This window comes from Haliotis rufescens, unplaced genomic scaffold (assembly GCF_023055435.1).
Source record: "Haliotis rufescens isolate VD_foot unplaced genomic scaffold, xgHalRufe1.0.p SCAF_11, whole genome shotgun sequence".
Lineage (NCBI taxonomy): Eukaryota > Metazoa > Mollusca > Gastropoda > Lepetellida > Haliotidae > Haliotis > Haliotis rufescens.
In genome coordinates this window covers 21,567,181-21,582,489 of record NW_025963791.1, presented here as the reverse complement: position 1 = coordinate 21,582,489, position 15,309 = coordinate 21,567,181, and the positions used below count along the sequence as shown (strand labels likewise).

The following is a 15,309-nucleotide window of genomic DNA, read 5'->3' as shown; positions in this document are numbered from 1 at the left end:
ATTCAGAAAACTGATTTAATAAAATCAAGGGAAGTAACTCTAAAAACAATCCAACAAACCAATCACGATTGACTATACATAAATCTTTTGATCTCTGATTATATTCAGAAGGTATAGTTTGTCTTGATTATAGGAGAATATCTTCTTCGTATGTAAATATTATTTTGTCAATTCATTCCTGTCATTTCGCTGAGATCGGACATGTTGTTACTACAGCTAACAACAATAACTAGACAGCTCACAAAGAACATTTTGTAACAAACATTGAAAGCCCAGCAGTAAATAACAATCAATATGGTTAAATAATCAACATTCACAGGCACTCACTGCAGTGTTAAATTATTTTTAAATGGATAAGAGCCTTATTAAGTCTATCTGTATACAGGTACAGTATTGAATAATATCTGATCACACACCGACACCAGATCTAAGGATCCATTGTATTGCAACATGGCCACTGGGACAATAATTTGATTATGTGATTTGTCTATTTTTTTTATGCCACATTATAAATTATTCAAAAGAAAGTAAAGAACACTCAATATTTTCAAATGACCAGGGGCTTATGAAAAAAGTAGGTGTTCCCTAACTTCTTTTGAGTAGTATACTTACCTGTTTGTTAATTTCTGATCACACACTAGATGCTACATCTATGTATACACGTACAGTATTGAATAATTTCTGATCACACACGACGCAGATCTAAGGATCTATAATTAGCAAAGAGTTTGATATGTCACAAAAGGTGTTGCAGGATCACCTGTGAGAGAAGGATTTCAGAAATACATACCAAGACAAATAGTGATCATGTGAACAGTCATCCTCGGTTATCCTGGGTATTATATCTCCATTCTATTGTGATAGATATCCTGGATCCATTTGCCACCATTGCTTCACCTTGATCCTCATTCCAATGGTACAGTATTAAAAATAGCCATTAAATCAAATGACTCTTATGAAGGAGGAGTGAGTGAGTGGGTATGGTTTTACGCTGCTTTTAGCAATATTCCAGCAATATCATGGCAGGGGACACCAGAAATGGGCTTCACACATTGTACCCATGTCAGGAATCGATCCCCATCTTCGGCGTGACAGGCGCACGCTTTAACCACTAGGCTACCTGAGCGCCCCTTATGAAGGAGGAAATTCAGTGTAAAGTTAGAGATGGGAGAGATGGAGTAGGTCATGTCGCTTCTGAAATGAAGCCATGAGGTGAGGGGTCGTATCTTGATAATATGGAGAAATAATACCCTTGATCCTCGAGGATGGAGATCAGCATTTTGAGACTATAGCATTTGAGATTTTGAGAACGTAAATTGAGGCTTTCAAACCAACACTTCACAAATGAGGGGGTGCCAACACGCCTATCCCCTGAATCCTGAATAAAATCGAACTTTTCCCATTGCTCACATCAGAAATCCCCAATACTGCTTAATGCAAATCTCAAAAGGTACGATTTGAAGATAAATAACCGAAAAAATAAAATATAAAAAGGTGATCTTTAAGCACACCATTATTATTTTTAAAATTTTGAATCTTGTACCAAATACGATTTTATTTGCATCCGGCAGACCACACGGCTGAGTCCCGAATGACCTCTAAAAAGACCCCCGAAACTCGCGTGTCATATGGGGCTTAGCAGCCTCATATGAAGGAAGCTCGTTGCTTTGAAGATCTCATTGAGGCATGGTCACCGGTTTGCTGTACGGTCAGACTTGTCTCCCACTGAATATTTGAAAGGCAACAACGTCAGCATAAGACTAACCACAAAGTTGTGTCAGCCTGAGATTGTCCTTCATGTAAAAGGCATTGTGTTCAAGGGAGACAATCAAATTTGTAATCCAAACTATGCCGTCACAATGTTTGGATCCAACTTGGATCCAGATGAATTCACTCTGTATCTGGTTGACACACAAATGACGTGCAACACACCCAGCTCCAAACATTCGGGTTTCTTAAATCTGGTTTCGAGCAAAACATTTGGACATGGCAAGATGCTTGCCTGAAACTTCCTGGATCATCCAGAGAGTGAAACTCATTGCCCCTGTTTGAATTGTAACATTTAATGAGCAATCTCATTCAAATCAGATCTTAGTTCTCGCTACCGCTAAACAAAGATCTGAGGACATCCCATTACGGGTCACGTCAGACCGCGAACTTGCGCGAACTTTGACCGACCAATGGAATGACCAATCAGAAGGCAGCTTTCTTGTGCTTAATGGCACAAATTTCAAATTGGCGACTACGCTTCAAAACATATTTTGACAAATTCTCGATTACAATTTTAAAACCTGAACAAAAAAACATTTTGGAGTGGATAATAGATGGTCTAGATTGTAATAATTCAGTCGTTAAACCCGTAACTATCGTTGGGAATACCCCATGTTAAAGTTTTCAAGATTGCATGATTAGAAATCACATTCCGACTGTCACTTTCATAATCTGGTAAGCGACGCACTGATTGGTCGGGTGAAAGGTCGTTCTGACGTGACCCCTAATGGGATGTCTTCAGATCTTTGTTTAGCGGTAGCGAGAACTAGATCTGATTTTAATGAGATTGATTTAATGAGTGTCTTCATATGAACTTGATTTTAAAATATTTGGTTACCAATATGATGTTACAAATATCTCCACAACAATGGCATCAATATCAGTAGACAAATGAAAAGATCTTTTCCTTTTAAATCCCGACCCTGTGTCAACACTGCCTATGTGAAACTGAAGACTTTTCACAAGGGTTTCCCCAAAGCAATGTACATGATATGTCTCTCGTTCACACAAAAAACGTTTGTTCAGAACCACTGCTCAAAGCAAATTTGACAGAACTAGGAAAAACATTCCTTGAAAGAGTCATCCTAAAAAAAACACCAAGCAATCATTATAAAAGCAGTTGCCATGAAAGTAATATCAGTCATTAGGCAAGTATGATGCGAGGATTTTCACTTGTTTCCATTCATAAGGAAAATGATCGTGAAGTATTATATGTCCACAACATTCTTGAGCATTTTAGAATGGAGTTAACAAAAATAAATATTCATATAAAAGAGAATGACAATGTTTTTTCAATCTAGAATCTCCAAAGGCCAGACTTTTTATAAAGAATGCTTACAGACTCATGATGTTCATCTGATCCAAATGTAATGAAAAATGGCAAAAAATGGTTAAAGCACCTTTTTATATTCCATCGAAAGCAAAACTTCACGTTCAACATGGCTTACATGATTTTTCCCACCTACCAAAATGACAAACCATGATTTTACACAAAAGTCTGTACACCCAGAAATACAAAAACTCTGGCCTAAGACTACAGGGATATCCTACTTTCTACCTTATCATTATCAAATACAAATAATACACCGTATTCAATCTAATAAGTGCCCTTAAGCCATTACTAACACACTGCCATTTGAGACCCACCACCCTCTCCAATACAAGCCAGCTGATGTTCCATCTCCACCCTCTGTGTAACTTATTGAAAGGGCACTTCTATTAGGTTGAATACAGTAGTGGTTTCCATACAAAAAACCTCTTAAGGTTGTTCTACTACCTCTTTGGTATATTTCGTCTCCAAGTGATATCTTGGGACCAATGAGGATGGTATCAGTGGTCGAGGTCAAGGCAGCATATACCAACTTGACCAATCAGATGCAAGGCACGGATGACTGATGTGGAACAACTTGACCTGGGAAAAATGGCTGCCGTCTTCTTGCTCTTGTTGGATGATTCACTTAAGCTGATTGAGGAGAGGACAAATTTTGTGAAAGTTTTCTCAAGTATGACTAACTTAAAATTATTTCATGCTGCTCTTAATAACACTGCAGCAATTTTTATGCACAGAACACTAAGACCAGGCGTCACCACTTCTCCATGTGTGTGAACTAGGAAATACAACATGAAATAATGAATCCAGTCGCACCCCAGGGTATTAAGCTGATAAGGAGAAAATAAAAAGGCCTGCATTGCCAAGGATATGTCATTACTAAGAAATGAGTTTTCATTCAACTTGAAATGGTGTTCACGCGTATTCTGGTTTGAACTTGAGATAGTTGATGAGGCGTGCTGGCAATGGGAGTCTGGAGATGACATCTGGAGGGAAGTGTTGCAAAATACGAATGCGGCACCGATTCTGCAGTGATCCATGCATCGGCAGTTTGTAGATCTGAACATGGTCGATGGTTGTCTCCATGTCATTGAGAACGATAGCCATGCGACTGCCACAGTGGGAGAAAATAGGCATGTAGTTTATTGGGCAAGAGTGCAACCCACACGCATAACGGTGGTATTGGATACAGTGCAAAGTACGGGCATTGTCGCCATCAAAAATATAAATGCTCAAATCAATTGGCTGGAATCTTCTGGCCTTCTTCTCCCGGCAGTGGCATCCGCTTGTTACCATCAAGGCCATGATGAGATGTCCGTCCCGAGAAAACTTCAAGTCCTTGAGGTTAGGATCAAGGCTTCGGTGGACATCATCGACCCGTGAGTTGGTGGCAAGGACGTCCCATGATCCAACTTGAACCAGACTGAGGCTGTTGTCCTCGCCATGTACAAAACTGGTGGCAGCAATACGGGACATACAAAACCGTGGATCAAAGGCAAATAGAGAGTGGTTGTATGGCGGCGAGATTTCACACATCAGTTCCCGAGTCTCTAGACTGTAAAGCTGAAAAACAAACGCGTTTGTGTCACTCCTCAGAGAAGGTATCTTTATCATACACATGCTTCCATCCGGGCTGATTTCTCCACGAACTGCCTCGTTCACAAATTCAACAGACTGCTTCCCAAATATGCCCACGTACTTATTCACACCCAGATCTATGATTGCGAATAGGGTCATCAAGTTTCGAACTAGATGTAGCACGACTGTGTTGCTCTTATAACACAGCACACTCTTGACATGAAAGTTCTGGATGGAGGAGAGGTGAGCAGGGATGTGGTTGTACTCAAAGTGCTCGGCCATTTTGGTAAATTTACTCTTCCTCCGAAAGCTGAAGAGTGGTCCAGATTTGTTGATATTGATAATACCCTGTCTACTGGTACAGAATGTCAAACTGCAGTCCTTATACAGGACACCGTTGCACAACATTGTTGTCTCTGAGAAACCCGCTGCTTCTGAAAAAGTTAACACTTGTTAGCATAGTGCATATCACTGTAAGTCCTGAGAGCATAAATATATGGTGAGTGAGTGAGTTGGATTTAACGCCGCTTTTAACATTATTCCAGTTATATCACGGCGTGTCAGCTTAATGTGGGAGGAAAGCCCGAAGTGATGCAGGTCTAAGACGTTTACCACTTCCGTGAAACCCACGAGCACGGGTATGGTGCTGACAAACCTAGAAACATAATCGGGGCGAACCGGGATTCGAACCCACAATCATAGGTTTCTGGCATGCCCAAGGGACGCAACTCTGCACAGCGCCTTAAACGACTGGGCCACCCGTGCCCCCCATGAATAAATGGAGAAAATGAGAGTGTCCCTTGTAGCATTAATAAAGTGAAGAGTTTTTATTTGGACACATTGGAGAATATTGTCATGTCAGGTTCACTGCAGATGGGCGGAAACAAAGACAAACCGGTATATAACAAAATGTACAATAAACAATGTAATTAAATGCAAGATGTAAACAGTGCCTCTCACAAAGATCCACGTCAAGCGTGATCAGTTTGTTTACAAAAGTTGATCAAGCAGTCATGACAGCGGCCAACAGTGTACAACAGGGTCTCTGTTTTTGGTAAGCTTGTCAAATAATCTTATACTTACAAGCAAAACACTGCTCACCCACACAGTGAACATTTCCAGGACAGTAACAGAAGTTGTGTGGAATACGTAACACTGCTCACCCACACAGTGAACACTTCCAGTACAGTAACGGAAGTTGTGTGGAATACGTAACACTTCTCACCCACACAGTGAACACTTCCAGTACAGTAACAGAAGTTGTGTAGAATACGTAACACTGCTCACCCACACAGTGAACACTTCCAGTACAGTAACAGAAGTTGTGTGGAATACGTAACACTGCTTACCCACGCAGTGAACATTTCCAGGACAGTAACAGAAGTCTTGTGGAATACGTAACACTGCTCATTTACAGACCATTCGGGGTCAGTGCTGGCGATTAAGACAGATTAATTGTAGTCGTTCTTTAAAACCATGGTGTTTTGTTTCATTGGAATTGTATTTCATCCAAAACCATTAATACAACGCCACCCAGAACTGGAGTCGATGTTAACAAACCAGATTTGTGAACACTCCTAACCCTATGTTACAAGTTTTTAAGATCAGTAGACATGGTAGTAGAATTTTTGACATCTCATCATGATAATTGTTAAAAATCTTGGAACTGCAAAAAATTGTGAATTTTGTGAATCTGCAAAGCATTGTGATGCAAATTCATTGTTCAGTGTTCCCGTTGGGTTTTGAAACTGCCTGTCCTGGTGAACTGGCACCGCTAAAAATTACCAGTCCCCTCTAATTTTTGTAATTCCCAACTTTCAACAAATACATGCAATGACGTCATCTCTGAAGTAAGTTAGTTAGCTCTACACGTCATTCACACAAAGTTCAATCACAATTTTTTTGGTTTTTTTTAGTATTTCGGGAGAAAGTCACTACAAATATATATTTAACCTCAAAGCAAAGCAAAATGTTATTTCCTTGCACAAAAAATAGACAACAGGAAACCCTGTTGATTTCACACAAGCGATATCTCCTGTAGAAGTAAGTTTAAGATGATAAAAGAAAAATAGTCCAAGAAAATTTTAAGAAGAGACCTTCATCATGTCCTATTAATCAAATGTTCACCACTTCATGGCATTCCTCATTTTAATCATGTTAATTCAGTTCTTGAGATTTCATAATATTTACCATATTTTTAGATGTTGGTTTGTTGTTTAACACCATACTCAGCGATATTCTAACTAAATAAGAGCGGTCAGTAAATAATCAAGTCTGGACCAGACAATCCAGTGATTGATGTCAAGAGCATCGATCTATGCAATTGGCATACGATGACATGCATCAAACAAGTCAGCGAGCCTGACCACCCAATCCAATTAGTCACCTCCTAAGGCAAGCATAGTCGCCTCTTTCAGCAATATTTTTCAAAAACAAAAACTATATGATAAAGATACAAATAATTTACAAGCCCTTATCTGTAAACTACATCATTCTTTAAAGAATGAACAAAATCATCCAGCTAAATCAGAACAGACAACACACCCTGCCTCTCCCTTTAAATCACACCATGAAAAAATCCCCAACATTCTAAGTCTTTCCAGGCGTCCAGTTCCACCATCTATCTCTACACACATATCCCATAGCTTTGTATTATAGTCCAGAACTGCTAGTATGGTAAACCTCGCCTGACATGACCATGAACCTCTGGCAGACAGCCTGCAGACATCCCTGATAGTGTTTCCATGGCAGCCAGCCAGTACTCACCTGCATGTCCTCCCTTCCACTGGTCAAGCGAGCACTGGTGTAAGAGTGACCAGGCCCGAGCCTTCACAGCCTGTCTGTTCATATTAGCTACCACTGCACTCGCTCCCATCAAACCGTAGTTTCCATTCCGGCTTTCCTCTGCTCCCATTCTAATCCGGGACTGTGGGAGAGAGACAAAATTAAGTATGATAAACTACGTTCATAACAAACATGCTATAACGAACTGACCGATATAACTAACTTATTTTTCAGTTCTGTCCATTTGCTATATATATGCTTATAACGAACTACAGTTATAACAAACTAAAATTAGTGGTCCCTTTAAGGTCGTTATAAACGTAGTTTACAGTACTTGCTTTGGTTCTTTTTTATTTTTAAATATTCTAGTTATATGGCAACAGCATATAAACAAGAGTTTGCCACTAATGTGGCTATGTCCCCCGCCCCTGTTGCAGAATTTATGACATAATTAAATCTAAACAAACCCTAACCTTTTTTAACCGAGGTGGAACTTGTCATGGAAATTGTGAAAAAAAGATGAATTTGGAACCTAAGTCTATCTTGCTGCCATGGAAACGTAAAAAAATAAAATTTTCTAAAATTTCTAAATAGCAGAAGGCATCAGTTCAGCATGTAACTGACAAACCTGCAAAGTTTCATGAAAAAATATTGAACGGTTTGTGAGTCATGCTCCGGAAAGGAACCCTACCCTCACAGAACCTAAGTCCATCTTGTTGCAAAGGAAACGTAAAAAATAAAAATTTCTAAAATTTCTTAATCGCAAAAGGCACCATTTCAGCATGTACCTGACAGACCTGCAAAGTTTGATGAAAAAATATTGAACGGTTTCTGAGTTATGCTCCTGAAACGAAACGTGACGGACGGACGGAGCTCGTTTCTATATCCCCCTCCAACTTTGTTTGGCGGGGGATAATAACTGAGTCTGGACCAGACAATCTAGTGATTGATATTATGGGCACTAATGATATGCATTTAACCAAGTTACCAAATCTAACCACCCGATCCATTAAGTCGCCTCTCACAACCAACATAGGTTGATGGGGACCTATATTAAACTTGGATCCTCCAACTAGTTTAACAACATGGACATGTCTGAATACTTGGATCTACAGACCCGTGAAGATCCGGGGAAGAATAGGTCTTCAGCAACCCATGCTTGCTGTAAAAGGCGACTATGCTTGTCGTAAAAGGCGACTAACGGGATCGGGTGGTCAAGCCGGCTGACTTGGTTGATACATGTCATAGATTCCAATTGCGTGGATCGATGTTCATGCTATCAATCAGTGGATTGTCTGGTCCAGACTCAATTATTTACAGACCGCCGTCATATAGCTGGAATATTGCTGAGGGCGGTGTAAAACAACAAACCAACAAACCAACTTGGATCTACGAAACTAATTACATAAAAATAATAACAAGCACTCTCCTTAGGATATTTGCAAATGGTTATCACTTCATTAAAGAGCCAGATTATACCTTCACTTGATTTCCCAATGGCTACCATGTTATTTCAAGATGACATTTACCATTCCATTTTGGCTATATACTGGGCCATGAGACAGTCATCTCTGCTACATGTCCTCAAAATGGGGTTAGATACCCTGTTGTGACATACTGAATAGTGATGTAACGTTTGTTTGTTTGTTTGTTGTTTAACGCCACTCAGCAATATTCCAGCTATATGACAACAGTCTGTAAATAATTGACATCATGAGCATTGATCCACGCATTTGGGATACAATGACATGCATCAAACAAGGCACTCTCGCCTATATGTTTCTGTCCTACAATATCCCATCTTCGATCTCTGAAATTTAAATTCAAATGATTCAGGATTATGATTCACCTGCAAAAAGAAAGAATATCAACTGATGAAATAAAAGTACTGTATCGTGGTATCAGTCGTATCGCACCCATAGTATCGTGATACGTATCATACTCGACCCATCGTATTACACCTCTTATATTGAACAGCTGACACAGCACTGAGCATTCACAGTTCACTAATCTTACGTACATAGCATCTCTTGATGGACGATGCCAGCCCCATCACTGAATCTAAGTGACCTCAACGATGCACTGCTGAAGATAAGCCAATGTTCCTGCCTGAGGTCACTGACTGAGGTAGACCTAACATTGAATGATGTCAAGTGATTGGATGAGATACAACTACTGGTTACTGTTTCCGTGTTTCAGTTATAAGATCAGATGTCAGGGTGTCTGCTTTCCTAGTACTACTTCCTCATTGAGTATTGTTGTGAATCCTCGACACTGACAGGGACCTTAAAGATAATGGTCAGTCGAAATGCGCATGGAAATATTTGTAACAGAAACTGAAAACTGAAAACTAAGAGTGCATGGTGAGATAGAGAGTGAGCATGGTGAGATGGAGAGCGAGCATGGTGAGATGGAGAGTGAGCATGGTGAGATAGAGAGTGAGCATGGTGAGATGGAGAGTGAGCATGGTGAGATGGAGAGTGAGCATGGTGAGATGGAGAGTGAGCATGGTGAGATTGAGCATGGTGAGATGGAGAGTGAGCATGGTGAGATGGAGAGTGAGCATGGTGATGGTGAGATGGAGAGTGAGTATGGTGAGATGGAGAGTGAGCATGGTGAGATGGAGAGCGAGCATGGTGAGATGGAGAGCGAGCATGGTGAGATAGAGAGCGAGCATGGTGAGATGGAGAGTGAGCATGGTGAGATGGAGAGTGAGCATGGTGAGATGGAGAGTGAGCATGGTGAGATGGAGAGTGAGCATGGTGAGATGGAGAGTGAGCATGGTGAGATGGAGAGTGAGCATGGTGATGGTGAGATGGAGAGTGAGCATGGTGAGATGGAGAGTGAGCATGGTGAGATGGAGAGTGAGCATGGTGAGATGGAGAGCGAGCATGGTGAGATGGAGAGTGAGCATGGTGAGATGGAGAGTGAGCATGGTGAGATGGAGAGTGAGCATGGTGAGATGGAGAGTGAGCATGGTGAGATGGAGAGCGAGCATGGTGAGATGGAGAGCGAGCATGGTGAGATGGAGAGCGAGCATGGTGAGATGGAGAGTGAGCATGGTGAGATAGAGAGTGAGCATGGTGAGATGGAGAGTGAGCATGGTGAGATAGAGAGTAAGCATGGTGAGATAGAGAGTGAGCATGGTGAGACAGAGTGAACATGTCGAGAAAGAGTGAGCATGGTGAGATAGAGTGAGCATGGTGAAATAGAGAGTGAGCATAGTGAGATAGAGAGTGAGCATGGTGAGAGAGAATGAGCATGGTGAGATAGAGAGTGAGCATAGTGAGATAGAGTGAGCATGGTGAGATAGAGATTGAGCATGGTGAGATAGAGAGTGAGCATGGTGAGATAGAGAGTGAGCATGGTGAAATAGAGAAAGAGCATGGTGAGATAGAGTGAGCATGGTGAGATAGAGAGTGAGCATGGTGAGAGAGAGTGAGTGAGTGAGTGAGTATGGTTTTACGCCGCTTTTAGCAATATTCCAGCAATATCATGGCGGGGATCACCAGAAATGGGCTTCACACATTGTACCCATGTCGGGATTCAAACCCGGGTCTTCGGCGTGACGAGCGAACGCTTTAACCACTAGGCTATCCGACCGCCCCCCGTGAGAGAGAGTGAGCATGGTGAGATAGAGAGTGAGCATGGTGAGATAGAGAGTGAGCATGGTGAGATAGAGTGAGCATGGTGAGATAGAAAGTGAGCATGGTGAGATAGAGTGAGCATGGTGAGATAGAGAGTGAGCATGGTGAGATAGAGGTGAGGTGAGGTGAAATTGGGTTTAACGTCGCGTCCAAGATTATTGCACTTATATAGCGACGTGCATGCACGTGTATGTGTGTGTGTGGCTGCTTGTACTAGTCCGGACTGATGCCGATTTATAGTGCTAGCTCACTGAGATACCATGCCGCAGTTTAACATGAATACCCCACTCAGACACAGTATACTGACTCCGAGCCGACCAGTCCTTGTTTTAGCCCCTTAATGCCGAGCGCCAGACAGGGTAACAACAAGTACAATCTTTTAACGTCTTTTTGTATGACGCGGCCCGGGATCGAACCCTGGACCTTCCGCTCTCCGGGCGGACGCTCTACCACAAGACCATGGAGGCGGTCTGGTGAGATAGAGAGTGAGCATGGTGAGATAGAGAGTGAGCATGGTGAGTGTGATACCGAGTGAGTGAGTGAGTGAGTGAGTGAGTGAGGGAGTGTGATACTGAGAGAGTGGGTAGATGAGAGCATGAGTGACTGTGGGTGAGTGAGTGACTGGGGTGAGTAGATGGGTGAATCAGTGATGGTGAGTGAGTGAGTGAGTGAGTGAGGGTGAGAGGATGGGCGAATGAGAGTGATTTAGAGTGAGTGTGAATGAGTGAGTGAGTGGAAGAGTGAGAGAGTTTGGTCAAATACAGCGTCTTTACAAGTTCCAGTCATTTCAAGGAGGTGAACACCAAGAATGGTCTTCACATTCGTGTCCATGTCAGGAATTAAACCCGGCAGGACCACTAAGCTTCACTACTGCACTTATCACTGGAAAGACACACAAGCCATAACACCTCCATTACTTCAATGGTTTGTGAGACATAAGGAAAACAGGGCTTTAAGGAACTTGATTTAACAGGCACCAGATGCATTTTGACATGAAAACCTAGTTGCACCAGATAAAAGGCTGCACCCTGGCCGTATCAAAGTTGGCACATAGACATGATAGATGCATAAACTAGTCTAAAAAATAATATCTCAGATCTCTGATGACTGTCATGATTTTACATAAATGATGTATTGCTATAAAACATAATAGGAACATGTGCATATAATCTTGAAGTAACCACAGTGTGATGATGTCATGCACAAGAAAGCATGACAAAATTACACATACTGCATTTGACGTAATAAATGACCAGGGCGCTCTCAAAATTAGAAATAGGGGGCTCTTATTAGAATATTATTTTGGTGAGAAAAAAAAGAGTAGAAAGATCGGAAATTTTGTGGTTTATGCTGACAGTCTGAAATGTTTATATACGACAGATATATTTACCAGAATTTAATTGCCTGTAATTAAGGGTGCATATAACACATGAGTGGGCAGTATACGAGAAAAAATAAGTCTCGTGTACATTGATCAATCGGAAGGGGTGCTAATTGGGATTGTTCACTACCCAATACATTAGCAAATATCACCGTGGGCTCTTATTAGAGTGGGGCGCTTATTACGTCGATTACGGTAACCGATATGGTCTCTGACATAACACAGGAATGTAGTATGGTACATAAAGCTTAGAGGTATTAAGCGTGTTCAAAGATCATCGTTGTGTGGAAAAGTAAAGCTTGTCTGACACAAATGTGAAAACTTTTGACATGCACTTGGTACAGGTAGATAAGACTTGCACAAGTGAGTGAGTGAGTTGGGTTTAACGCCGCTTTTAACAGTATTCCAGTTATATCATGGCGTGTCAGCTTAATCTGGGAGGAAAGCCCGAAGTGATGCAGGTCTCAGACGTTTACCACTTCGGTGAAACCCACGAGCACGGGTATGGTGCTGTCAAACCTAGAAGCCTAATTAGGGCGAACCGGGATTCAAACCCACAATCATAGGGCGCCCCAAGGGACACAACTCTGTACAGCGAATCGCAGGTCTCCAGGTCTCCAGGTCTCCAGGTCTCCAGGTCTCCAGGTCTCGAGGTAATAATTATAAGTTTAAATCATAATTATGATAATCTAGATCATGTAAATAAAAACAAGTTGTCCCTATCAGAGACTGGAGTAATGTCCACATATCTAGACTTGCCAATTAAGAGGACAGAATTTCTACACATCCATGGACTTATCTTTCAGTACAGCCTCGGAGTAAGGCTACATGTCGATATACAGATTAGGATGCAATTTTCAATAATAGGTCACACTAGTGCATGTTTTATATAGTTAAACCAAGCCATGAAAAATGTAAACTCAACTTTGTGAAATCAATTCAAGGCTAATGTTACCATATATATTTTCATTATTACGTGAGTGTTCAGGACACTACAGTAATCAGCAGTGTTCCCTGACAGCCTGGGTCAGATGGTGCGAGTGAAGATTCATACTGACTGGATATGTTGAAAACACCACATATAAGCTGATGTCAAAGCCTGACATACCCGACAGGACAAATGTGGATGACAAAAGGATTGGCGGTATCGCCACCATGGTCTTGTGACAAACATTTCCCCCATAGTGATTCCGTGTTAGAATGGTCCCAATGCAGCCAATGTAAGGACATTAACGCGATTGTGTCTCATTGTTCCCTAACAGCTGGGACATTATTCATAATATGCAGATTCTCTGGGTGAAAGGATACAGCAAGGTCCCAATACATTGGTCACGATACATTTCGCAAAATGCATATTTATGTCAATTAATGTGGAAACGTTTTGACTATAAAGATTTCAGAGGAGGTTCCAAAGGAAAATCTAGTGCACACACATGTAGAGGCTATTTTTAATAGAGCTAAATTAATAAAGCTAATTACAACACATTTTGCAATATTTGACTGACAAAACTTTTGGGGTGGGGTAGGGGTCATTAAACAAGTAGTAAGTAATTTATTTTAGCAAGTATCGCCTCGTATCGATACAGAATTTTTTTTATTGAGTATTGTATTGCCGCATGAAAACCCACGATGCACCAGTGTATTGTTTCACCCCTAACAGATTTGATTCTCACAGACCACCATCATATAGCTACAATGTTGAATCAGAACACAAACAAAATTATCTCGAAAGCTGAAATACGTGTACCTCAAGTTATTATTAATTCATAAATGCCCTATATCATAAACCTATAACTCTCAATCTTGGCTTTTGTCAGTAAAATATCAAATCATGAACAAACAATAAAAACATACAACTTTATGGACAACAACTTCTGATTTATTGCGTACGGCGATGTTTGTTTCGATGTAGATTCTTACACCGTCATCAAGCTGGATCAAGCTGGTTATCACTACAGCTTGATAACGGTGAAAGAATCTACATCAAAACGTCGCTACATGCAATAAAGCAAAAGTTGTTCTCCATAAAGTTGTACGTGTTTATTATTTACTCACCAACTTCTAGAATGCAAATCAAACAGTTATGAACCAACAATCGTCACTGCTTCGAAAAAAAGTCTCTGTGCACAACAAATTGAAACTGAAGGTGAATCTCATTACTTCAAGTAAATGCTAAAGATTCTTGCCTCACTTTCATCAGCATGAGATGGTAGCTGATAATTCTACACCTTATCAATATTACATTCCCTAATCTTCCCATGGGGATCCCGAGTCAGAACAGGTCCTGTGCTCAGATGCTTGTGGCATGAGGTGAGGTCATGCAACGCGTGGTATGTCATCGTACCCCAAATGAGTGCACATTGGTCGAAGTAATCACACAGTCTCGTCTTGATTCCACTTAGGCTGCCATTTTGCTGAGTGCACCGTTAACAACAAGCAAATAAACAAGACCAACTGAAGTCTTTGACAGGAAGAAGAACATTGAAGAACATGGCAACATCAATCTTTTATGGATAACAACTTCTGTTAATGCTTGTAACGTTTCAGAGCTACTTCTTGCCTCCCCACTAATCACGCTGATGAAGGTGCCCTCAAACATCATTACATTTCGTTTGTTTGTTTGTTTAACGCCACTCTCTGCAATATTCCAGCTATAATGACTGCGGCCTGTAAATAAACGAGTCTGGACCAGACAATCCAGTCATAGACGTCATGAGCAACGATCCACTCGATTCGGATACAATGATATGCATCACCCATCAGCAAACCTGACCACCCGATCCCGTTAGTCGCCTCTTACGGCAAGCATGGAATGCTGA

At 41.2% G+C, this 15,309-nt stretch overlaps 1 protein-coding gene across 5 annotated transcripts in view; it reads right to left on the bottom strand.

Moving 5' to 3' along the window:
• Positions 1-2,457: 2,457 nt before the first annotated feature.
• LOC124137218 overlaps positions 2,458-15,309 on the bottom strand; it is a 33,908-nt gene continuing 21,056 nt past the window's right edge. For 4 of the 5 annotated variants that reach the window (XM_046503414.2, XM_046503416.2, XM_046503417.2 and 1 more), the window contains 2 exons: positions 7,445-7,604; positions 2,458-5,112 (listed from right to left, as the gene is read on the bottom strand). In XM_046503414.2, coding sequence (XP_046359370.1) covers positions 4,016-5,112; positions 7,445-7,604 — 1,257 coding nt within the window. In that variant the 3' untranslated portion in view covers positions 2,458-4,015. Of the gene's footprint in view, positions 5,113-7,444; positions 7,605-9,482; positions 9,798-15,309 lie in introns of those variants that run through there. The other variant, XM_046503413.2, reaches the window with a different exon arrangement.